Source organism: Copidosoma floridanum, unplaced genomic scaffold, assembly GCF_036245765.1.
Source record: "Copidosoma floridanum isolate Cflo_tuat_1 unplaced genomic scaffold, Cflo_Japanese_pri ptg000021l, whole genome shotgun sequence".
In the NCBI taxonomy this organism is placed as follows: domain Eukaryota; kingdom Metazoa; phylum Arthropoda; class Insecta; order Hymenoptera; family Encyrtidae; genus Copidosoma; species Copidosoma floridanum.
The window spans coordinates 27,372,883-27,398,196 of NW_028321898.1; the positions used below are offsets into that span (position 1 = coordinate 27,372,883).

General features: G+C 36.4%; 3 protein-coding genes across 3 annotated transcripts; all 3 read right to left on the reverse strand.

The window, feature by feature from the left end:
• Window positions 1–1,867: 1,867 nt before the first annotated feature.
• Window positions 1,868–6,385, reverse strand: LOC149374246 (uncharacterized). Its single transcript, XM_089594672.1, has 7 exons — window positions 6,125–6,385; window positions 5,786–6,051; window positions 5,428–5,703; window positions 4,956–5,345; window positions 4,219–4,884; window positions 3,508–3,748; window positions 1,868–2,416 (listed from the first exon to the last, which is right to left on the reverse strand). Exons 1-7 carry the CDS (start codon window positions 6,264–6,266, stop codon window positions 2,124–2,126), a joined length of 2,274 nt encoding a protein of 757 aa, XP_089450798.1. The 5' UTR covers window positions 6,267–6,385; the 3' UTR covers window positions 1,868–2,123.
• Window positions 6,386–9,473: 3,088 nt separating this feature from the next.
• On the reverse strand, window positions 9,474–13,991 carry LOC106644847 (uncharacterized). Its single transcript, XM_089594673.1, has 7 exons — window positions 13,731–13,991; window positions 13,392–13,657; window positions 13,034–13,309; window positions 12,562–12,951; window positions 11,825–12,490; window positions 11,114–11,354; window positions 9,474–10,022 (listed from the first exon to the last, which is right to left on the reverse strand). Exons 1-7 carry the CDS (start codon window positions 13,870–13,872, stop codon window positions 9,730–9,732), a joined length of 2,274 nt encoding a protein of 757 aa, XP_089450799.1. The 5' UTR covers window positions 13,873–13,991; the 3' UTR covers window positions 9,474–9,729.
• A 3,088-nt stretch (window positions 13,992–17,079) lies between these two features.
• Window positions 17,080–21,595, reverse strand: LOC149374247 (uncharacterized). Its single transcript, XM_089594669.1, has 7 exons — window positions 21,335–21,595; window positions 20,996–21,261; window positions 20,638–20,913; window positions 20,166–20,555; window positions 19,429–20,094; window positions 18,720–18,960; window positions 17,080–17,628 (listed from the first exon to the last, which is right to left on the reverse strand). The coding sequence occupies exons 1-7, from the start codon at window positions 21,474–21,476 to the stop codon at window positions 17,336–17,338; spliced, it is 2,274 nt and encodes a 757-aa protein (XP_089450795.1). The 5' UTR covers window positions 21,477–21,595; the 3' UTR covers window positions 17,080–17,335.
• Window positions 21,596–25,314: the final 3,719 nt, after the last annotated feature.

Here is a 25,314-nt window from a genome sequence, read left to right on the forward strand (position 1 = left end):
ATTTGGGTTTGGAATTTGTTGTGCTTATCGGTAACTTATTCGTATCATTTTCGTTTAAGAATAAATTAAAATTTTTTTTTTTCGATAAAAAACTAAATTAAAAATCAGATCAAAGCTTGAACAAGAGCTACAAAAAACAAAGCGGCCAGTAAGCGCCCCGGGTTGTGTGGGGATTGGCGCTTCTGTTATTTTATTTATTATATTAAAAAACAAAGCAACCAAAAAGTGCCCCGGGTTGTGTGGTGATAGGCGCTAGTATTATTTTATTTTTTTTAATTTATAAACAAAGCGGCCAGTAAGCGCCCCGGGTTGTGTGGGGATTGGCGCTTCTGTTATTTTATTTATTATATTAAAAAACAAAGCGGCCAGTAAGCGCCCCGGGTTGTGTGGGGATTGGCGCTTCTGTTATTTTATTTATTATATTAAAAAACAAAGTGGCCAGTAAGCGCTCCGGGTTGTGTGGTGATTGGCGCTTGTTATTTTATTTATTTAATCAATTATCAAAGCGGCCAGTAAGCGCCCCAGGTTGTGTGGTAATAGGCGCTAGTATTATTTTATTTTTTTTAATTTATAAACAAAGCGGCCAGTAAGCGCCCCGGGTTGTGTGGGGATTGGTGCATGTGTTATTTTTTTTTATATTAGTTAACAAAGTGACCAGTAAGCGCCCCGGATTGTGTGGGGATTGGTGCTTCTGTTATTTTATTTATTATATTAAAAAACAAAGCAACCAAAAAGTGCCCCGGGTTGTGTGGTGATAGGCGCTAGTATTATTTTATTTTTTTTAATTTATAAACAAAGCGGCCAGTAAGCGCCCCGGGTTGTGTGGGGATTGGCGCTTCTGTTATTTTATTTATTATATTAAAAAACAAAGCGGCCAGTAAGCGCCCCGGGTTGTGTGGGGATTGGCGCTTCTGTTATTTTAGTTATTATATTAAAAAACAAAGCAACCAAAAAGTGCCCCGGGTTGTGTGGTGATAGGCGCTAGTATTATTTTTTTTTTTTTAATTTATAAACAAAGCGGCCAGTAAGTGCCCCGGGTTGTGTGGGGATTGGCGCTTCTGTTATTTTATTTATTATATTAAAAAACAAAGTGGCCAGTAAGCGCCCCGGGTTGTGTGGGGATAGGCGCTTGCGTTATTGTTTAATGTATTTTATTAATTAGTAAAGCTTGTGATACTGCTTTAAGGTGCGTTGAGTTATTGGGTTAAATAACTTAGGATTAATTTATCAAGTTATGGTGTATGAAATGTTGTCGAGTTATCTGGGGTTTTGCGTCTTGCTTCATATAGCCAATTTGAATTTCCCGTAAGTTTGCCAGTCACATTTGAGAGCACTGTATTCTATTCGGATCGGGTAAGTCGGACTTTTCTCGCAAGATAAGGTAGGTTTGATTGTTCGATAAGAGAGATTAAACTATGCGAAAAGTATATATGTAAACTTCGTGCAGTCATGTGTAAGTAAAGGCATGTGTGATGTAAAATATATTTACAAGTAACATTTACAACATGCGAATAACATACGGCAAGTGAAATTCCTTGAATTTACGAATTGCGAATACATTGTTGCAGGTGTTTACATCTGCAAAAAAAAAACAATACAATATATCGTTGAGTGGACTTTTACAAAACTGTTTTTCTTTCCAGAGTATTGATTTTTTTTTTTTTTTTAACTCTCAAAACTCATTTTGTTTATCACTGTTTTTTCGACACTTTATTTAACGATATAAGCGATTCGTGAATATAGCTTCATAAAAAAAAAAAAGAAAGAAAAAAAAAAGTAAGTACTAGTGCATTACTATACTTGTAAAGATAATAGAAATTTAAATTTTTGAACGGGGTGCTTTTTGGGTAAAAATTCAGCAAAATGGTAAATTGAAAATAAATTTTTATTTTTTTCTAAACAGAAAATACAAGAAAGGTTTATACTTTTGTGAACAGAAACGTCAATATTTTTAATTATAAATATAAAATCAATAAAAAATACATTGTCACACGTACTTAACACATTATATTGAATTAAAACGAAAGTATAAAATGAATAAAAGAAAACTCATGCGTCGTTACAAATAACGATACTTATATATTATTTACATGTATAGCTTTTGCTAGCCTATATAGTATAGATCAGTCAAAACCAAGGGGAAGGATTATTTCGTGGATCAGCTCTAGAGTGCGCCTGTCCAGTTGGTACAGATCAAAGTCAATGATATTTTCTTCCCGATTGTACTTTCCTGTTTCAAATATCAACTGCGCGATTTCGAACAGTGCCTGAGGCTCAACGTCCTCCATCGCGTTGATTTTTCGTTGGAGCTTTAGCAAGTGCAACAGATAGTTTGGATCGCTTGCTTCAGGTAGAATTGAGTGATCGTAGTCCTTGATCGTTTTCACGGGTACGCTGTCTTTTTCATCTTCCGAACCTTGAGAGAGAAGTTGAAATAATATTAATTTCAAAGTCAGTACTTAATGGAGGATTTGTAGGATATTTTCCTTGTTCTCTAAGCTTCGGTGCTAAATAAATAATCAAATTGTAGATTTCCCGCGATCGATGCAGTAAGACAATTATTTTTCTTTCTTTCGAGTTTCCCTAGTATGCCTCGGTATGCGTGCTACATGATTTTTTTGATCACAAGAAAACCCGACCATTCGCGTTAATCTCTTCATGTTTACAATTGGTTCAAAATTCGGAGGATTTATGTTTTCACTCCTTAATCGTAAATGGATCATCACGAGGGTCATCTTATAAGTTTTTGACAACTCGTGAAAAGTTACGTGCAAGTGTACATGCGAGGGCAAAAGTTTGTTCGCTATCTTACGTTCAAACAATTGCACGCAACTTTTCATAAGTTTAGTACTTAGTTCTGATGGTTTTCACGGCCATGCCAAATCTCTTTTTAAAGATGAATCTTATAATAGGAGCCGAATATGAAGTTATAATATAAAAAATATGGTCGCGTTCGAAAATTACCGTTCGTTCCAAAAATGTTCAGAAAATTTGATAAGTTGTGGAAACAATAGTGTGCTCATTCAATTATCAGTACAAGTTGTTTCATAATTTTGGAATAAGTGACGATCGGTAATTTTTGAACTCACCCAAATTTTACACAGGCAGATCTCATAGTATTTAATCGTCACTTGGGAGGCGTAAGGTGTGACAATTAAGCTAAGCCAAATTAAAAAAAATTACAGTTTTGACGATAAAGAAGAAAATCTTCACATTTTACTGACAAATCGAATTTTTATCATTTTTCAGATTATAATTATCATTAGATTTTAGCTAATCAATATCAAGGAATCGTGTCGTACTTTGACCAATTATAAACTTTAATTGAACTAGCACCTTATTGTTCATATCCACCCAAGCGCAATCATTAAACTTGAGATACGTATTACTTATACGTTACAGAAAGTTTTTTGATTCGCTTTTAACTTGACAATTATTTATTCCTCGTTTTTGGAAGCCATAACCAAATACCTAATGAAAGTAAAAAAATGAAAACTCCAAACTCACCGAAAATGTCTCTCTCCCTCTTCTCCATTTCTTCTTGTCTGCCCTTCGACCAGTCGTGCTTCATATCAGTTTGATGTTTCTTATCGTCCATTGGAGTCGGTGTCAGTGGCTTTGCCGGTGGCAGCCATTTTTTTTCCTGAGTGCCACCATTGTTCTGTCTTGCCTCCATATCTGAATCTCCGGCAAACGAATTCGAGTCGCTATCGTCCATATCTACAATTTCTAATATGCGCTTTGTTACCTGTAAAAAATAATTATTTCATCCTATGAACTTTCAAAGTCTGACTGACTTATATATTTGTACCAACCAGAGCAAGGGTGCGTTTAAATGGCGTCTGCCTGCAGACCGGCACTGGCTTGAAGCTCGTACAAGAAAGGCTGACCACGCGATCACACCTAACCTCTCTCCCACTCTTATCAGCTTCAAGCCAGATAAGCAGACACCATTTAAACGCCCCCTAAATAATTTTTAAACATTTTTTTATCGTGTAAAAAAAAAAAAAAAAAAAAAAAAAAATTCGAACAAAGTTGATCTGAGCAATATTTTATGTATGCATTGGTATACGAAGAATTTTAGAAAATTCATCGTATCTTTGTTTTCATGCAACAAGCTGACTATTAATAACTTAAAATTCACAGTTGTGCACTACATTGATTGATTTATTGAAAATACAAAACAAGAAGGTACCAAGAGAGTGATTATATACTTACAGGGGTAATCATGAGAATGGGATGCGTAATTTTGCTACTTTTAGATTCACTGGAACTTTTTGACTTCTCACGATTATCCTTTTTTTCTCTTTCCTGACTGCCATCCCTCTTCTCTTTTTTGTCTTTGCTTCGGTACTTGTTTTCAGATTTGTCGGATTTTTCACTCTTTGACTCTTTCGACTTTTCTTTCTTACTAATTTCTATTTTCTTCGGCTTCAAAATTTTTTCTTCTTTAGGCTTCACATCTTCTTTCAAAGTCTTTGACGATTTCTTTTCCTCTTTTCTCGGTTTTGTTTCTGATTTCTTCTCTCCTTTCGAAGGCTTTTCGCCCTTCTTCGCGATGCTCTTTACTCCATCTTTATCCTCACTTTTGTCTCGTACTTTGTCATTTTTTTCCTTATCCCGATCTCCTTCGTGTTTCTTCCTTTCTTCCTTACGCTCGCTTTTACTTTCTTTTCCGCTCCTTTCAGTTTTAACTTCATCTCTTGTGCTTTTAGAGCTGCCCTTTGATTTCTCTTCTTTTTTCCTGTCCTTGTCATTTTTGGGATGTTTTTTAATTTCTTTTTCTTTGGATTTTGACGATCGCGAGGACAACCGCTTAACAGTTGGAGCAAGTGAAGATGTTTTATCCTTGGAAGACCTTTTATCCGAACTGTGTTGACTCGCCTAAAGGAAGAACATTAAATATAACAATCCATTTCATTGATATTTTCAACCAAACGAATAATTAGACATACCTTACTGACACTGGGACTTGAAGATCTTTTTGACTTATCTTTACTCTTCTCCTTGTCCTTGACTCCATCTTTTTCCTTCTCTTTCTTCTCCTTTTTGCTATCCTTGTGGGAGCTATGTTTAACTTTTGTACTCTTGTCAACTTTGTCGGACTTTTCTGGGACTGCAGGAGCTTTCAAACTGTTTGGTTTTTCGGACGTTTTCTTGATCTCCTGCGTGAGTTTTGCAGTTTTAATTGGAGGACCAAACAGATCTGTAAATTGATTCGAAGTTTTGGGCTCTTCAATTTTACGTTTCCTCGCTTCGGAGTTGCCACTCAGCTTGGGTTTGCCAACCAATGACAGCGTTTTCATCTGGTTCTTTTCCAATGGATTACCAACGTTTGTGGGAATCTGGTGCAACAGATAGAATTTTGTGTTTAATCCCAATAGATTGTCCTTTTGGTGCAAAATGATTGAACAAAAAAATACTTACGGCACCACCCTTCATCAACTTTTTCCTCAATTCTTCAGTGGGATTAACAATCGCCTCATGCAACGAACCGTGACTAACAGTTTTCTTATTCTCCTGATACATAAGCTTTGCAGTCTTAATTGGAGGACCAAACAGATCTGTAAATTGATTCGAAGTTTTGGGCTCTTCAATTTTACGTTTCCTCGCTTCGGAGTTACCACTGAGCTTGGGTTTGCCAACCAATGACAGCGTTTTCATCTGGTTCTTTTCCAACGGATTACCAACGTTTGTGGGCATCTGGTGTAACAGATAGAATTTTGTGTTTAATCCCAATGGATTGTCCTTTTGGTGCAAAATGATTGAACAAAAAAATACTTACGGCACCACCTTTCAGCAACTTTTTCCTAAATTCTTCAGTAGGATTAACAATGATCTCATTATGCAACGAACGGTGACTAACAGTTGGAGTTGTAGTGTCGAGATTGAGATTATACAGGATGTCAAAGCGTTTCGGTTCATTTTTGTTTTTCAAGTACACGTGAATTGGAATATCAAAACCGGCGTAGCCAGATTCCGTGAGACAGTACGGAGGCTCTTTTATGACTCTCTTTGGTTTCGGAAATGTTTCGTGAAGATTGAATACCACTGAAATACAGTTTTATTCGAGTAATACTAAAAATATACTTTTGCAGAAAAGAAGTATTAAAGTCGTTCTTACCTTTATCTATGTAATGATGTATCGGTGCGTCGTTGGCTCCTTTGATCCAAACATTCCAATCATGAGTAAAACCGTCGGGAGTCTTTTTAGAACGTAAGCTCGATGTGTCTCCACATTCCAAAGATATTCTGTACTTCTGCATGACAACGTTTTCTAATGGAGGTAGTGCTCGTTCGAAATTTGTTGTCGTACTGTTAGGTTTAAGGAGATTTTGTTGTTCAGAACGTAGTGGGTGATGTCATTTTTAGTAATGAGTCCAAATAGCTGAAAAGTGAAAGCCTTGTAAGACCAAAAGTCGAAAAAGCAGCCGGCACCTCATTGGATTAAGCGTCGTTTATCTTAATGGATTTTTAATGAATTTCTAAAATAACCTTAACACGAGTTACATTTTATCAATACTCGTGGGTCTGTATTTCCTCGCGAAATGTCATGTATTGTGTAAAATACATGCATTATTGTATCGATTTTTCTGTCCTCGTCGAAGATTTGTTTGCGCGTGTCAAACAAGAAAGTAAAAACTATTCGAGTTTGATAAACAACAAGGCTCTGCTGAGAAAATAACGTAAAAAGAAAAAGCTTTATCTCTTTCCGCCCAACAAAGCTTTCTTGAATTTTTCGTTGCCCATTCGGTCTTTTATTCTCAGTATATTGAAAATTAAAAATCGCTGATTTCAACTCTCAGTTCGAGCATCTTCTTGGAAAAAGAAACGGCGCGAAGCACTCCGGCACAGAGTGCCATTGGTGCCATTTAGTTTTTTCTTCACTCTTTGTGCTCACTTTACCCACATACCTACTGTTGTTTCGAGTCGTATTGAAAATCTACGACGCTAGAGATAAAAGCCTGCACTCGAAAATGAGATAACGTATAAACGGACTTTGTGGAAAAGTAAATCAAATCGATACCTTGTTGCTTGTAGGCCCCAACAGTAGTTTTACGAGAAGTTTCTTTCCCCGATTGTATTCAATTTATCTAAATCGTTTGATAATTGTCTTCGCCCGTTATCGCGGTTCTCCACGCATAGCCACATGCATGTGTAGTCACGTCATAAGTTGCTCCGAAAATATGTTTCGGTACAATGCACGCATCATCATCGGCTCAGCCTTACGCCGATAATAAATTGGACATTTTCGCGCGCAACTACGGGCATTTATGCGTTCTTCTGTATTTTTTTTTCAAAACTACTCGATCAATGTGAATTTTGGTTCTATTTGGATTTGGAATTCGTTGTGCTTATCGGTGACTTGTTGATGTCATTTTCATCAAAAATTAATTTAAATTTTTGTTTTTCGATAAAAACTAAACTTCGTCGAGGCTTATTACAAATCAGATCGAAGCTCAAACAAAGGCTACGTTTATTTTATTGAAAAATGTAGGTAAAGAGAAGAATGTTCCTTTTTTTCCATCCATTTGAAACTATACGTGCTTTATGCATTTTTCTGTATTTTTTTCAAAATTACTCAATCAATGTGAATTTATGTGTTATTTGGGTTTGGAATTTGTTGTGCTTATCGGTAACTTATTCGTATCATTTTCGTTTAAGAATAAATTAAAATTTTTTTTTTTCGATAAAAAACTAAATTAAAAATCAGATCAAAGCTTGAACAAGAGCTACAAAAAACAAAGCGGCCAGTAAGCGCCCCGGGTTGTGTGGGGATTGGCGCTTCTGTTATTTTATTTATTATATTAAAAAACAAAGCAACCAAAAAGTGCCCCGGGTTGTGTGGTGATAGGCGCTAGTATTATTTTATTTTTTTTAATTTATAAACAAAGCGGCCAGTAAGCGCCCCGGGTTGTGTGGGGATTGGCGCTTCTGTTATTTTATTTATTATATTAAAAAACAAAGCGGCCAGTAAGCGCCCCGGGTTGTGTGGGGATTGGCGCTTCTGTTATTTTATTTATTATATTAAAAAACAAAGTGGCCAGTAAGCGCTCCGGGTTGTGTGGTGATTGGCGCTTGTTATTTTATTTATTTAATCAATTATCAAAGCGGCCAGTAAGCGCCCCAGGTTGTGTGGTAATAGGCGCTAGTATTATTTTATTTTTTTTAATTTATAAACAAAGCGGCCAGTAAGCGCCCCGGGTTGTGTGGGGATTGGTGCATGTGTTATTTTTTTTTATATTAGTTAACAAAGTGACCAGTAAGCGCCCCGGATTGTGTGGGGATTGGTGCTTCTGTTATTTTATTTATTATATTAAAAAACAAAGCAACCAAAAAGTGCCCCGGGTTGTGTGGTGATAGGCGCTAGTATTATTTTATTTTTTTTAATTTATAAACAAAGCGGCCAGTAAGCGCCCCGGGTTGTGTGGGGATTGGCGCTTCTGTTATTTTATTTATTATATTAAAAAACAAAGCGGCCAGTAAGCGCCCCGGGTTGTGTGGGGATTGGCGCTTCTGTTATTTTAGTTATTATATTAAAAAACAAAGCAACCAAAAAGTGCCCCGGGTTGTGTGGTGATAGGCGCTAGTATTATTTTTTTTTTTTTAATTTATAAACAAAGCGGCCAGTAAGTGCCCCGGGTTGTGTGGGGATTGGCGCTTCTGTTATTTTATTTATTATATTAAAAAACAAATTGGCCAGTAAGCGCCCCGGGTTGTGTGGGGATAGGCGCTTGCGTTATTGTTTAATGTATTTTATTAATTAGTAAAGCTTGTGATACTGCTTTAAGGTGCGTTGAGTTATTGGGTTAAATAACTTAGGATTAATTTATCAAGTTATGGTGTATGAAATGTTGTCGAGTTATCTGGGGTTTTGCGTCTTGCTTCATATAGCCAATTTGAATTTCCCGTAAGTTTGCCAGTCACATTTGAGAGCACTGTATTCTATTCGGATCGGGTAAGTCGGACTTTTCTCGCAAGATAAGGTAGGTTTGATTGTTCGATAAGAGAGATTAAACTATGCGAAAAGTATATATGTAAACTTCGTGCAGTCATGTGTAAGTAAAGGCATGTGTGATGTAAAATATATTTACAAGTAACATTTACAACATGCGAATAACATACGGCAAGTGAAATTCCTTGAATTTACGAATTGCGAATACATTGTTGCAGGTGTTTACATCTGCAAAAAAAAAACAATACAATATATCGTTGAGTGGACTTTTACAAAACTGTTTTTCTTTCCAGAGTATTGATTTTTTTTTTTTTTTTAACTCTCAAAACTCATTTTGTTTATCACTGTTTTTTCGACACTTTATTTAACGATATAAGCGATTCGTGAATATAGCTTCATAAAAAAAAAAAAGAAAGAAAAAAAAAAGTAAGTACTAGTGCATTACTATACTTGTAAAGATAATAGAAATTTAAATTTTTGAACGGGGTGCTTTTTGGGTAAAAATTCAGCAAAATGGTAAATTGAAAATAAATTTTTATTTTTTTCTAAACAGAAAATACAAGAAAGGTTTATACTTTTGTGAACAGAAACGTCAATATTTTTAATTATAAATATAAAATCAATAAAAAATACATTGTCACACGTACTTAACACATTATATTGAATTAAAACGAAAGTATAAAATGAATAAAAGAAAACTCATGCGTCGTTACAAATAACGATACTTATATATTATTTACATGTATAGCTTTTGCTAGCCTATATAGTATAGATCAGTCAAAACCAAGGGGAAGGATTATTTCGTGGATCAGCTCTAGAGTGCGCCTGTCCAGTTGGTACAGATCAAAGTCAATGATATTTTCTTCCCGATTGTACTTTCCTGTTTCAAATATCAACTGCGCGATTTCGAACAGTGCCTGAGGCTCAACGTCCTCCATCGCGTTGATTTTTCGTTGGAGCTTTAGCAAGTGCAACAGATAGTTTGGATCGCTTGCTTCAGGTAGAATTGAGTGATCGTAGTCCTTGATCGTTTTCACGGGTACGCTGTCTTTTTCATCTTCCGAACCTTGAGAGAGAAGTTGAAATAATATTAATTTCAAAGTCAGTACTTAATGGAGGATTTGTAGGATATTTTCCTTGTTCTCTAAGCTTCGGTGCTAAATAAATAATCAAATTGTAGATTTCCCGCGATCGATGCAGTAAGACAATTATTTTTCTTTCTTTCGAGTTTCCCTAGTATGCCTCGGTATGCGTGCTACATGATTTTTTTGATCACAAGAAAACCCGACCATTCGCGTTAATCTCTTCATGTTTACAATTGGTTCAAAATTCGGAGGATTTATGTTTTCACTCCTTAATCGTAAATGGATCATCACGAGGGTCATCTTATAAGTTTTTGACAACTCGTGAAAAGTTACGTGCAAGTGTACATGCGAGGGCAAAAGTTTGTTCGCTATCTTACGTTCAAACAATTGCACGCAACTTTTCATAAGTTTAGTACTTAGTTCTGATGGTTTTCACGGCCATGCCAAATCTCTTTTTAAAGATGAATCTTATAATAGGAGCCGAATATGAAGTTATAATATAAAAAATATGGTCGCGTTCGAAAATTACCGTTCGTTCCAAAAATGTTCAGAAAATTTGATAAGTTGTGGAAACAATAGTGTGCTCATTCAATTATCAGTACAAGTTGTTTCATAATTTTGGAATAAGTGACGATCGGTAATTTTTGAACTCACCCAAATTTTACACAGGCAGATCTCATAGTATTTAATCGTCACTTGGGAGGCGTAAGGTGTGACAATTAAGCTAAGCCAAATTAAAAAAAATTACAGTTTTGACGATAAAGAAGAAAATCTTCACATTTTACTGACAAATCGAATTTTTATCATTTTTCAGATTATAATTATCATTAGATTTTAGCTAATCAATATCAAGGAATCGTGTCGTACTTTGACCAATTATAAACTTTAATTGAACTAGCACCTTATTGTTCATATCCACCCAAGCGCAATCATTAAACTTGAGATACGTATTACTTATACGTTACAGAAAGTTTTTTGATTCGCTTTTAACTTGACAATTATTTATTCCTCGTTTTTGGAAGCCATAACCAAATACCTAATGAAAGTAAAAAAATGAAAACTCCAAACTCACCGAAAATGTCTCTCTCCCTCTTCTCCATTTCTTCTTGTCTGCCCTTCGACCAGTCGTGCTTCATATCAGTTTGATGTTTCTTATCGTCCATTGGAGTCGGTGTCAGTGGCTTTGCCGGTGGCAGCCATTTTTTTTCCTGAGTGCCACCATTGTTCTGTCTTGCCTCCATATCTGAATCTCCGGCAAACGAATTCGAGTCGCTATCGTCCATATCTACAATTTCTAATATGCGCTTTGTTACCTGTAAAAAATAATTATTTCATCCTATGAACTTTCAAAGTCTGACTGACTTATATATTTGTACCAACCAGAGCAAGGGTGCGTTTAAATGGCGTCTGCCTGCAGACCGGCACTGGCTTGAAGCTCGTACAAGAAAGGCTGACCACGCGATCACACCTAACCTCTCTCCCACTCTTATCAGCTTCAAGCCAGATAAGCAGACACCATTTAAACGCCCCCTAAATAATTTTTAAACATTTTTTTATCGTGTAAAAAAAAAAAAAAAAAAAAAAAAAAATTCGAACAAAGTTGATCTGAGCAATATTTTATGTATGCATTGGTATACGAAGAATTTTAGAAAATTCATCGTATCTTTGTTTTCATGCAACAAGCTGACTATTAATAACTTAAAATTCAAAGTTGTGCACTACATTGATTGATTTATTGAAAATACAAAACAAGAAGGTACCAAGAGAGTGATTATATACTTACAGGGGTAATCATGAGAATGGGATGCGTAATTTTGCTACTTTTAGATTCACTGGAACTTTTTGACTTCTCACGATTATCCTTTTTTTCTCTTTCCTGACTGCCATCCCTCTTCTCTTTTTTGTCTTTGCTTCGGTACTTGTTTTCAGATTTGTCGGATTTTTCACTCTTTGACTCTTTCGACTTTTCTTTCTTACTAATTTCTATTTTCTTCGGCTTCAAAATTTTTTCTTCTTTAGGCTTCACATCTTCTTTCAAAGTCTTTGACGATTTCTTTTCCTCTTTTCTCGGTTTTGTTTCTGATTTCTTCTCTCCTTTCGAAGGCTTTTCGCCCTTCTTCGCGATGCTCTTTACTCCATCTTTATCCTCACTTTTGTCTCGTACTTTGTCATTTTTTTCCTTATCCCGATCTCCTTCGTGTTTCTTCCTTTCTTCCTTACGCTCGCTTTTACTTTCTTTTCCGCTCCTTTCAGTTTTAACTTCATCTCTTGTGCTTTTAGAGCTGCCCTTTGATTTCTCTTCTTTTTTCCTGTCCTTGTCATTTTTGGGATGTTTTTTAATTTCTTTTTCTTTGGATTTTGACGATCGCGAGGACAACCGCTTAACAGTTGGAGCAAGTGAAGATGTTTTATCCTTGGAAGACCTTTTATCCGAACTGTGTTGACTCGCCTAAAGGAAGAACATTAAATATAACAATCCATTTCATTGATATTTTCAACCAAACGAATAATTAGACATACCTTACTGACACTGGGACTTGAAGATCTTTTTGACTTATCTTTACTCTTCTCCTTGTCCTTGACTCCATCTTTTTCCTTCTCTTTCTTCTCCTTTTTGCTATCCTTGTGGGAGCTATGTTTAACTTTTGTACTCTTGTCAACTTTGTCGGACTTTTCTGGGACTGCAGGAGCTTTCAAACTGTTTGGTTTTTCGGACGTTTTCTTGATCTCCTGCGTGAGTTTTGCAGTTTTAATTGGAGGACCAAACAGATCTGTAAATTGATTCGAAGTTTTGGGCTCTTCAATTTTACGTTTCCTCGCTTCGGAGTTGCCACTCAGCTTGGGTTTGCCAACCAATGACAGCGTTTTCATCTGGTTCTTTTCCAATGGATTACCAACGTTTGTGGGAATCTGGTGCAACAGATAGAATTTTGTGTTTAATCCCAATAGATTGTCCTTTTGGTGCAAAATGATTGAACAAAAAAATACTTACGGCACCACCCTTCATCAACTTTTTCCTCAATTCTTCAGTGGGATTAACAATCGCCTCATGCAACGAACCGTGACTAACAGTTTTCTTATTCTCCTGATACATAAGCTTTGCAGTCTTAATTGGAGGACCAAACAGATCTGTAAATTGATTCGAAGTTTTGGGCTCTTCAATTTTACGTTTCCTCGCTTCGGAGTTACCACTGAGCTTGGGTTTGCCAACCAATGACAGCGTTTTCATCTGGTTCTTTTCCAACGGATTACCAACGTTTGTGGGCATCTGGTGTAACAGATAGAATTTTGTGTTTAATCCCAATGGATTGTCCTTTTGGTGCAAAATGATTGAACAAAAAAATACTTACGGCACCACCTTTCAGCAACTTTTTCCTAAATTCTTCAGTAGGATTAACAATGATCTCATTATGCAACGAACGGTGACTAACAGTTGGAGTTGTAGTGTCGAGATTGAGATTATACAGGATGTCAAAGCGTTTCGGTTCATTTTTGTTTTTCAAGTACACGTGAATTGGAATATCAAAACCGGCGTAGCCAGATTCCGTGAGACAGTACGGAGGCTCTTTTATGACTCTCTTTGGTTTCGGAAATGTTTCGTGAAGATTGAATACCACTGAAATACAGTTTTATTCGAGTAATACTAAAAATATACTTTTGCAGAAAAGAAGTATTAAAGTCGTTCTTACCTTTATCTATGTAATGATGTATCGGTGCGTCGTTGGCTCCTTTGATCCAAACATTCCAATCATGAGTAAAACCGTCGGGAGTCTTTTTAGAACGTAAGCTCGATGTGTCTCCACATTCCAAAGATATTCTGTACTTCTGCATGACAACGTTTTCTAATGGAGGTAGTGCTCGTTCGAAATTTGTTGTCGTACTGTTAGGTTTAAGGAGATTTTGTTGTTCAGAACGTAGTGGGTGATGTCATTTTTAGTAATGAGTCCAAATAGCTGAAAAGTGAAAGCCTTGTAAGACCAAAAGTCGAAAAAGCAGCCGGCACCTCATTGGATTAAGCGTCGTTTATCTTAATGGATTTTTAATGAATTTCTAAAATAACCTTAACACGAGTTACATTTTATCAATACTCGTGGGTCTGTATTTCCTCGCGAAATGTCATGTATTGTGTAAAATACATGCATTATTGTATCGATTTTTCTGTCCTCGTCGAAGATTTGTTTGCGCGTGTCAAACAAGAAAGTAAAAACTATTCGAGTTTGATAAACAACAAGGCTCTGCTGAGAAAATAACGTAAAAAGAAAAAGCTTTATCTCTTTCCGCCCAACAAAGCTTTCTTGAATTTTTCGTTGCCCATTCGGTCTTTTATTCTCAGTATATTGAAAATTAAAAATCGCTGATTTCAACTCTCAGTTCGAGCATCTTCTTGGAAAAAGAAACGGCGCGAAGCACTCCGGCACAGAGTGCCATTGGTGCCATTTAGTTTTTTCTTCACTCTTTGTGCTCACTTTACCCACATACCTACTGTTGTTTCGAGTCGTATTGAAAATCTACGACGCTAGAGATAAAAGCCTGCACTCGAAAATGAGATAACGTATAAACGGACTTTGTGGAAAAGTAAATCAAATCGATACCTTGTTGCTTGTAGGCCCCAACAGTAGTTTTACGAGAAGTTTCTTTCCCCGATTGTATTCAATTTATCTAAATCGTTTGATAATTGTCTTCGCCCGTTATCGCGGTTCTCCACGCATAGCCACATGCATGTGTAGTCACGTCATAAGTTGCTCCGAAAATATGTTTCGGTACAATGCACGCATCATCATCGGCTCAGCCTTACGCCGATAATAAATTGGACATTTTCGCGCTCAACTACGGGCATTTATGCGTTCTTCTGTATTTTTTTTTCAAAACTACTCGATCAATGTGAATTTTGGTTCTATTTGGATTTGGAATTCGTTGTGCTTATCGGTGACTTGTTGATGTCATTTTCATCAAAAATTAATTTAAATTTTTGTTTTTCGATAAAAACTAAACTTCGTCGAGGCTTATTACAAATCAGATCGAAGCTCAAACAAAGGCTACGTTTATTTTATTGAAAAATGTAGGTAAAGAGAAGAATGTTCCTTTTTTTCCATCCATTTGAAACTATACGTGCTTTATGCATTTTTCTGTATTTTTTTCAAAATTACTCAATCAATGTGAATTTATGTGTTATTTGGGTTTGGAATTTGTTGTGCTTATCGGTAACTTATTCGTATCATTTTCGTTTAAAAATAAATTAAAATTTTTTTTTTTCGATAAAAAACTAAATTAAAAATCAGATCAAAGCTTGAACAAGAGCTACAAAAAACAAAGCGGCCAGTAAGCGCCCCGGGTTGTGTGGGGATTGGCGCTTCTGTTATTTTATTTATTATATTAAAAAACAAAGCAACCAAAAAGTGCCCCGGGTTGTGTGGTGATAGGCGCTAGTATTATTTTATTTTTTTTAATTTATAAACAAAGCGGCCAGTAAGCGCCCCGGGTTGTGTGGGGATTGGCGCTTCTGTTATTTTATTTATTATATTAAAAAACAAAGCGGCCAGTAAGCGCCCCGGGTTGTGTGGGGATTGGCGCTTCTGTTATTTTATTTATTATATTAAAAAACAAAGTGGCCAGTAAGCGCTCCGGGTTGTGTGGTGATTGGCGCTTGTTATTTTATTTATTTAATCAATTATCAAAGCGGCCAGTAAGCGCCCCAGGTTGTGTGGTAATAGGCGCTAGTATTATTTTATTTTTTTTAATTTATAAACAAAGCGGCCAGTAAGCGCCCCGGGTTGTGTGGGGATTGGTGCATGTGTTATTTTTTTTTATATTAGTTAACAAAGTGACCAGTAAGCGCCCCGGATTGTGTGGGGATTGGTGCTTCTGTTATTTTATTTATTATATTAAAAAACAAAGCAACCAAAAAGTGCCCCGGGTTGTGTGGTGATAGGCGCTAGTATTATTTTATTTTTTTTAATTTATAAACAAAGCGGCCAGTAAGCGCCCCGGGTTGTGTGGGGATTGGCGCTTCTGTTATTTTATTTATTATATTAAAAAACAAAGCGGCCAGTAAGCGCCCCGGGTTGTGTGGGGATTGGCGCTTCTGTTATTTTAGTTATTATATTAAAAAACAAAGCAACCAAAAAGTGCCCCGGGTTGTGTGGTGATAGGCGCTAGTATTATTTTTTTTTTTTTAATTTATAAACAAAGCGGCCAGTAAGTGCCCCGGGTTGTGTGGGGATTGGCGCTTCTGTTATTTTATTTATTATATTAAAAAACAAAGTGGCCAGTAAGCGCCCCGGGTTGTGTGGGGATAGGCGCTTGCGTTATTGTTTAATGTATTTTATTAATTAGTAAAGCTTGTGATACTGCTTTAAGGTGCGTTGAGTTATTGGGTTAAATAACTTAGGATTAATTTATCAAGTTATGGTGTATGAAATGTTGTCGAGTTATCTGGGGTTTTGCGTCTTGCTTCATATAGCCAATTTGAATTTCCCGTAAGTTTGCCAGTCACATTTGAGAGCACTGTATTCTATTCGGATCGGGTAAGTCGGACTTTTCTCGCAAGATAAGGTAGGTTTGATTGTTCGATAAGAGAGATTAAACTATGCGAAAAGTATATATGTAAACTTCGTGCAGTCATGTGTAAGTAAAGGCATGTGTGATGTAAAATATATTTACAAGTAACATTTACAACATGCGAATAACATACGGCAAGTGAAATTCCTTGAATTTACGAATTGCGAATACATTGTTGCAGGTGTTTACATCTGCAAAAAAAAAACAATACAATATATCGTTGAGTGGACTTTTACAAAACTGTTTTTCTTTCCAGAGTATTGATTTTTTTTTTTTTTTTAACTCTCAAAACTCATTTTGTTTATCACTGTTTTTTCGACACTTTATTTAACGATATAAGCGATTCGTGAATATAGCTTCATAAAAAAAAAAAAGAAAGAAAAAAAAAAGTAAGTACTAGTGCATTACTATACTTGTAAAGATAATAGAAATTTAAATTTTTGAACGGGGTGCTTTTTGGGTAAAAATTCAGCAAAATGGTAAATTGAAAATAAATTTTTATTTTTTTCTAAACAGAAAATACAAGAAAGGTTTATACTTTTGTGAACAGAAACGTCAATATTTTTAATTATAAATATAAAATCAATAAAAAATACATTGTCACACGTACTTAACACATTATATTGAATTAAAACGAAAGTATAAAATGAATAAAAGAAAACTCATGCGTCGTTACAAATAACGATACTTATATATTATTTACATGTATAGCTTTTGCTAGCCTATATAGTATAGATCAGTCAAAACCAAGGGGAAGGATTATTTCGTGGATCAGCTCTAGAGTGCGCCTGTCCAGTTGGTACAGATCAAAGTCAATGATATTTTCTTCCCGATTGTACTTTCCTGTTTCAAATATCAACTGCGCGATTTCGAACAGTGCCTGAGGCTCAACGTCCTCCATCGCGTTGATTTTTCGTTGGAGCTTTAGCAAGTGCAACAGATAGTTTGGATCGCTTGCTTCAGGTAGAATTGAGTGATCGTAGTCCTTGATCGTTTTCACGGGTACGCTGTCTTTTTCATCTTCCGAACCTTGAGAGAGAAGTTGAAATAATATTAATTTCAAAGTCAGTACTTAATGGAGGATTTGTAGGATATTTTCCTTGTTCTCTAAGCTTCGGTGCTAAATAAATAATCAAATTGTAGATTTCCCGCGATCGATGCAGTAAGACAATTATTTTTCTTTCTTTCGAGTTTCCCTAGTATGCCTCGGTATGCGTGCTACATGATTTTTTTGATCACAAGAAAACCCGACCATTCGCGTTAATCTCTTCATGTTTACAATTGGTTCAAAATTCGGAGGATTTATGTTTTCACTCCTTAATCGTAAATGGATCATCACGAGGGTCATCTTATAAGTTTTTGACAACTCGTGAAAAGTTACGTGCAAGTGTACATGCGAGGGCAAAAGTTTGTTCGCTATCTTACGTTCAAACAATTGCACGCAACTTTTCATAAGTTTAGTACTTAGTTCTGATGGTTTTCACGGCCATGCCAAATCTCTTTTTAAAGATGAATCTTATAATAGGAGCCGAATATGAAGTAATAATATAAAAAATATGGTCGCGTTCGAAAATTACCGTTCGTTCCAAAAATGTTCAGAAAATTTGATAAGTTGTGGAAACAATAGTGTGCTCATTCAATTATCAGTACAAGTTGTTTCATAATTTTGGAATAAGTGACGATCGGTAATTTTTGAACTCACCCAAATTTTACACAGGCAGATCTCATAGTATTTAATCGTCACTTGGGAGGCGTAAGGTGTGACAATTAAGCTAAGCCAAATTAAAAAAAATTACAGTTTTGACGATAAAGAAGAAAATCTTCACATTTTACTGACAAATCGAATTTTTATCATTTTTCAGATTATAATTATCATTAGATTTTAGCCAATCAATATCAAGGAATCGTGTCGTACTTTTACCAATTATAAACTTTAATTGAACTAGCACCTTATTGTTCATATCCACCCAAGCGCAATCATTAAACTTGAGATACGTATTACTTATACGTTACAGAAAGTTTTTTGATTCGCTTTTAACTTGACAATTATTTATTCCTCGTTTTTGGAAGCCATAACCAAATACCTAATGAAAGTAAAAAAATGAAAACTCCAAACTCACCGAAAATGTCTCTCTCCCGCTTCTCCATTTCTTCTTGTCTGCCCTTCGACCAGTCGTGCTTCATATCAGTTTGATGTTTCTTATCGTCCATTGGAGTCGGTGTCAGTGGCTTTGCCGGTGGCAGCCATTTTTTTTCCTGAGTGCCACCATTGTTCTGTCTTGCCTCCATATCTGAATCTCCGGCAAACGAATTCGAGTCGCTATCGTCCATATCTACAATTTCTAATATGCGCTTTGTTACCTGTAAAAAATAATTATTTCATCCTATGAACTTTCAAAGTCTGACTGACTTATATATTTGTACCAACCAGAGCAAGGGTGCGTTTAAATGGCGTCTGCCTGCAGACCGGCACTGGCTTGAAGCTCGTACAAGAAAGGCTGACCACGCGATCACACCTAACCTCTCTCCCACTCTTATCAGCTTCAAGCCAGATAAGCAGACACCATTTAAACGCCCCCTAAATAATTTTTAAACATTTTTTTATCGTGTAGAAAAAAAAAAAAAAAAAAAAAAATTCGAACAAAGTTGATCTGAGCAATATTTTATGTATGCATTGGTATACGAAGAATTTTAGAAAATTCATCGTATCTTTGTTTTCATGCAACAAGCTGACTATTAATAACTTAAAATTCAAAGTTGTGCACTACATTGATTGATTTATTGAAAATACAAAACAAGAAGGTACCAAGAGAGTGATTATATACTTACAGGGGTAATCATGAGAATGGGATGCGTAATTTTGCTACTTTTAGATTCACTGGAACTTTTTGACTTCTCACGATTATCCTTTTTTTCTCTTTCCTGACTGCCATCCCTCTTCTCTTTTTTGTCTTTGCTTCGGTACTTGTTTTCAGATTTGTCGGATTTTTCACTCTTTGACTCTTTCGACTTTTCTTTCTTACTAATTTCTATTTTCTTCGGCTTCAAAATTTTTTCTTCTTTAGGCTTCACATCTTCTTTCAAAGTCTTTGACGATTTCTTTTCCTCTTTTCTCGGTTTTGTTTCTGATTTCTTCTCTCCTTTCGAAGGCTTTTCGCCCTTCTTCGCGATGCTCTTTACTCCATCTTTATCCTCACTTTTGTCTCGTACTTTGTCATTTTTTTCCTTATCCCGATCTCCTTCGTGTTTCTTCCTTTCTTCCTTACGCTCGCTTTTACTTTCTTTTCCGCTCCTTTCAGTTTTAACTTCATCTCTTGTGCTTTTAGAGCTGCCCTTTGATTTCTCTTCTTTTTTCCTGTCCTTGTCATTTTTGGGATGTTTTTTAATTTCTTTTTCTTTGGATTTTGACGATCGCGAGGACAACCGCTTAACAGTTGGAGCAAGTGAAGATGTTTTATCCTTGGAAGACCTTTTATCCGAACTGTGTTGACTCGCCTAAAGGAAGAACATTAAATATAACAATCCATTTCATTGATATTTTCAACCAAACGAATAATTAGACATACCTTACTGACACTGGGACTTGAAGATCTTTTTGACTTATCTTTACTCTTCTCCTTGTCCTTGACTCCATCTTTTTCCTTCTCTTTCTTCTCCTTTTTGCTATCCTTGTGGGAGCTATGTTTAACTTTTGTACTCTTGTCAACTTTGTCGGACTTTTCTGGGACTGCAGGAGCTTTCAAACTGTTTGGTTTTTCGGACGTTTTCTTGATCTCCTGCGTGAGTTTTGCAGTTTTAATTGGAGGACCAAACAGATCTGTAAATTGATTCGAAGTTTTGGGCTCTTCAATTTTACGTTTCCTCGCTTCGGAGTTACCACTGAGCTTGGGTTTGCCAACCAATGACAGCGTTTTCATCTGGTTCTTTTCCAACGGATTACCAACGTTTGTGGGCATCTGGTGTAACAGATAGAATTTTGTGTTTAATCCCAATGGATTGTCCTTTTGGTGCAAAATGATTGAACAAAAAAATACTTACGGCACCACCCTTCATCAACTTTTTCCTCAATTCTTCAGTGGGATTAACAATCGCCTCATGCAACGAACCGTGACTAACAGTTTTCTTATTCTCCTGATACATAAGCTTTGCAGTCTTAATTGGAGGACCAAACAGATCTGTAAATTGATTCGAAGTTTTGGGCTCTTCAATTTTACGTTTCCTCGCTTCGGAGTTACCACTGAGCTTGGGTTTGCCAACCAATGACAGCGTTTTCATCTGGTTCTTTTCCAACGGATTACCAACGTTTGTGGGCATCTGGTGTAACAGATAGAATTTTGTGTTTAATCCCAATGGATTGTCCTTTTGGTGCAAAATGATTGAACAAAAAAATACTTACGGCACCACCTTTCAGCAACTTTTTCCTAAATTCTTCAGTAGGATTAACAATGATCTCATTATGCAACGAACGGTGACTAACAGTTGGAGTTGTAGTGTCGAGATTGAGATTATACAGGATGTCAAAGCGTTTCGGTTCATTTTTGTTTTTCAAGTACACGTGAATTGGAATATCAAAACCGGCGTAGCCAGATTCCGTGAGACAGTACGGAGGCTCTTTTATGACTCTCTTTGGTTTCGGAAATGTTTCGTGAAGATTGAATACCACTGAAATACAGTTTTATTCGAGTAATACTAAAAATATACTTTTGCAGAAAAGAAGTATTAAAGTCGTTCTTACCTTTATCTATGTAATGATGTATCGGTGCGTCGTTGGCTCCTTTGATCCAAACATTCCAATCATGAGTAAAACCGTCGGGAGTCTTTTTAGAACGTAAGCTCGATGTGTCTCCACATTCCAAAGATATTCTGTACTTCTGCATGACAACGTTTTCTAATGGAGGTAGTGCTCGTTCGAAATTTGTTGTCGTACTGTTAGGTTTAAGGAGATTTTGTTGTTCAGAACGTAGTGGGTGATGTCATTTTTAGTAATGAGTCCAAATAGCTGAAAAGTGAAAGCCTTGTAAGACCAAAAGTCGAAAAAGCAGCCGGCACCTCATTGGATTAAGCGTCGTTTATCTTAATGGATTTTTAATGAATTTCTAAAATAACCTTAACACGAGTTACATTTTATCAATACTCGTGGGTCTGTATTTCCTCGCGAAATGTCATGTATTGTGTAAAATACATGCATTATTGTATCGATTTTTCTGTCCTCGTCGAAGATTTGTTTGCGCGTGTCAAACAAGAAAGTAAAAACTATTCGAGTTTGATAAACAACAAGGCTCTGCTGAGAAAGTAACGTAAAAAGAAAAAGCTTTATCTCTTTCCGCCCAACAAAGCTTTCTTGAATTTTTCGTTGCCCATTCGGTCTTTTATTCTCAGTATATTGAAAATCAAAAATCGCTGATTTCAACTCTCAGTTCGAGCATCTTCTTGGAAAAAGAAACGGCGCGAAGCACTCCGGCACAGAGTGCCATTGGTGCCATTTAGTTTTTTCTTCACTCTTTGTGCTCACTTTACCCATATACCTACTGTTGTTTCGAGTCGTATTGAAAATCTACGACGCTAGAGATAAAAGCCCGCACTCGAAAATGAGATAACGTATAAACGGACTTTGTGGAAAAGTAAATCAAATCGATACCTCGAGCTTGTAGGCCCCAACAGTAGTTTTACGAGAAGTTTCTTTCCCCGATTGTATTCAATTTATCTAAATCGTTTGATAATTGTCTTCGCCCGTTATCGCGGTTCTCCACGCATAGCCACATGCATGTGTAGTCACGTCATAAGTTGCTCCGAAAATATGTTTCGGTACAATGCACGCATCATCATCGGCTCAGCCTTACGCCGAGAATAAATTGGCCATTTTCGCGCGCAACTACGGGCATTTATGCGTTCTTCTGTATTTTTTTTTCAAAACTACTCGATCAATGTGAATTTTGGTTCTATTTGGATTTGGAATTCGTTGTGCTTATCGGTGACTTGTTGATGTCATTTTCATCAAAAATTAATTTAAATTTTTGTTTTTCGATAAAAACTAAACTTCGTCGGGGCTTATTACAAATCAGATCGAAGCTCAAACAAAAGCTACGTTTATTTTATTGAAAAATGTAGGTAAAGAGAAGAATGTTCCTTTTTTTCCATCCATTTGAAACTATACGTGCTTTATGCATTTTTCTGTATTTTTTTCAAAATTACTCAATCAATGTGAATTTATGTGTTATTTGGGTTTGGAATTTGTTGTGCTTATCGGTAACTTATTCGTATCATTTTCGTTTAAAAATAAATTAAAATTTTTTTTTTTCGATAAAAAACTAAATTAAAAATCAGATCAAAGCTTGAACAAGAGCTACGTTTATTTTATTTAAACATTTAGTTAAAGAGAATAACGTTAATTCTTTTGGTATCCATTTCGAAATATGAGATTATGAAGAATTTCCACGTTGCGGATGTAGGTATAGCGAGGTTTCGATCAGTGAAAACAAGAAGAATTTTCAGTAAAAACATTTTTTTTTTATTTCATAAAATAACAAGTTTATACATTCATCAGTTGAATTGCATTGTAATTAAATATTCAAGTTTTTCATCTGAATCGTATAGTTCATTTGATAAACACCTTGTACTCGAACTGTAATCACCTGCATTACAATTGTATACACGAGGAAAACGTCCGAAACGCTGATCATACGATGGCATCGTGATGTTGTACCCTTATTCAGGCGCCTGTAAAATATAAGTACCTTTGCTTAGATAATCGAACTATCAATAAGTTCCATACAACATACAGTTACCAAAAGTGCGAGGATGAAAAATGAGGATAATTTTATTGTTACAAACTTTGACGAGTCAAAAATACACAGCGACATTTGCGGTAACGGTAAGAGGTATGGAAGGAAAGCACGAAAAATTCATCTCCCATGGAATGAATTGTTTTCGAGCGTCATCGATGACCGATACATCGTTTTGGCTTATGCTTCCATAGTTGACTTTAGACGAAACTCAACCGAATTTCAAGAACTCAAACTGTGATACGAATAACACAACAACGTAAATCCACAGTTCGAGTTGCTTTAAATTGTTGGTAGGTATGCAAGTATTGTACGGGCGCAATCTCCATAGGAACACCTAAAATTCATCGATCGCGAAAATGAAAAAAAAAAAAAAACAACTCTGCAGTCACAGCGTCTCCCACGGTGCTTAGTCACACTGATCGCTTCACTTCGATAGTCTAGCTTTATGAGTACAATATCAACCATACAGCTAGATCACCAAAGAGAAGCAAACCGTGCATATAATACATATGTTACTCAATTGTGGGCATACAAGCGTTTAATTGTCCAAATGGTCCTGAAAAGAGAATTATATCATCTTGGTTAATACGATCATCGTGATCTATCGCGTGGGCGCTACGGTATCGCACAAACGGAGTATTTGTTACCATAAGCGCGTATATATTTACATTAAAATAACAACAAAATCACACTGATGACGTTGCGGCTGTAGAGAGAGAGGAGATGAACGTAATCCATCGCATTGATAAATATACACACATATTAAAAGTATACATATACATATAATATATTATACGTACATTAAACTACGCATCAGCAGTATTATGTATGTATGCACGCGGCATCCTCTCTCCCTCCCCTCTGCCGTGCAGAGTTTCCTCTAGTCTCAAAATGAAAAGAGACGGACAAATGGAAGAGAAAATAATACACACAGCGGCAGCAGCAGATGGCCGGAAAATGCATTCCCTTTTCCTGCACGCACACACACACACTACTGCCGATGCATCATCTCCTTTTCCCCCTGCGGGGGGAGAGCTGGGGCATGCGGTGGCGACGACGGTATATATATATTATTATGGCCATCAAGGGCGCAGGTGAGCAGCTGCCAGGGCGCGCCGTTAAACCCCGATGCAGGTTTTTCGTGCCGATTTCTCTCGTTACTTGGGCGCTTGCGGCCCGATGATTCAACTAATCAGGCGCTTGGACCAAGTACGCTAGCTTTGTGCTTCATCGACAATACAGCACCGAAAGCTTAGCAGACTGCGGTCAGAATGCACTGATTATATCATGACATATCCAACAGGTGCCTGCATCCGGTCCTTTAGTGATGTCCGTTGGTGATGGGCGTGTATCCTTTTTTTTTTTCTTTTTTTCTTTTTTTCTTTTTTTCCTTCTCTTTCCGTATCAAAATATATTCGATGATGCAAACTACATGTAATATTACTACTAAACACCAATTATTATACGCTGGCGCGCACGTGGGTCGGACACACACACGCGCGCGCGCTCCTATATACATTATACAGTATAGGTACATGCATGCATCTTGACGATCGATCGGCGATTATCGGCTCTCTCGTATACCCCATTGAATAGCTTTACGTTTATCGGAATAATCAGTACGTACAATTAAAGCTACGCAATGAAGTACAAGCAGGAGCGGCTTTGATTGTCCGTGAAATTGAGACGCATGTACGTTTATACAGATTTACAAAAGAGCATATATATAGGTGTATATTAATAATGCACTTAATGATGACGCGTCGCAGAGATATCCTATGTATATACATATATATATATGTGTGTGAAAATTACCTTATTTTATGTGCTCGTGGCGATACGCGAGTATACATGGACGTGTGTACCTGCAGGTTACTTTCAGAATGATCGGTAAGTATTTCAGCGATTGCTAATTTATAACCGCAAGAAC

Coding starts and splice junctions, on each gene's coding strand:
- LOC149374246 (XM_089594672.1), bottom strand. CDS start 6,266: ATGCAGAAGTACAGAATATCTTTGGAATGTGGAGACACATCGAGCTTA. Junction 4,885..4,955: donor CAAGTCCCAGTGTCAGTAAG/GTATGTCTAATT, acceptor TTCTTCCTTTAG/GCGAGTCAACACAGTTCGGA. Junction 2,417..3,507: donor GAGGGAGAGAGACATTTTCG/GTGAGTTTGGAG, acceptor TTCTCTCTCAAG/GTTCGGAAGATGAAAAAGAC.
- LOC106644847 (XM_089594673.1), bottom strand. CDS start 13,872: ATGCAGAAGTACAGAATATCTTTGGAATGTGGAGACACATCGAGCTTA. Junction 13,310..13,391: donor AGTTGCTGAAAGGTGGTGCC/GTAAGTATTTTT, acceptor CTGTTACACCAG/ATGCCCACAAACGTTGGTAA. Junction 12,491..12,561: donor CAAGTCCCAGTGTCAGTAAG/GTATGTCTAATT, acceptor TTCTTCCTTTAG/GCGAGTCAACACAGTTCGGA.
- LOC149374247 (XM_089594669.1), bottom strand. CDS start 21,476: ATGCAGAAGTACAGAATATCTTTGGAATGTGGAGACACATCGAGCTTA. Junction 21,262..21,334: donor ACATCATTACATAGATAAAG/GTAAGAACGACT, acceptor ACTGTATTTCAG/TGGTATTCAATCTTCACGAA. Junction 20,556..20,637: donor AGTTGATGAAGGGTGGTGCC/GTAAGTATTTTT, acceptor CTGTTACACCAG/ATGCCCACAAACGTTGGTAA.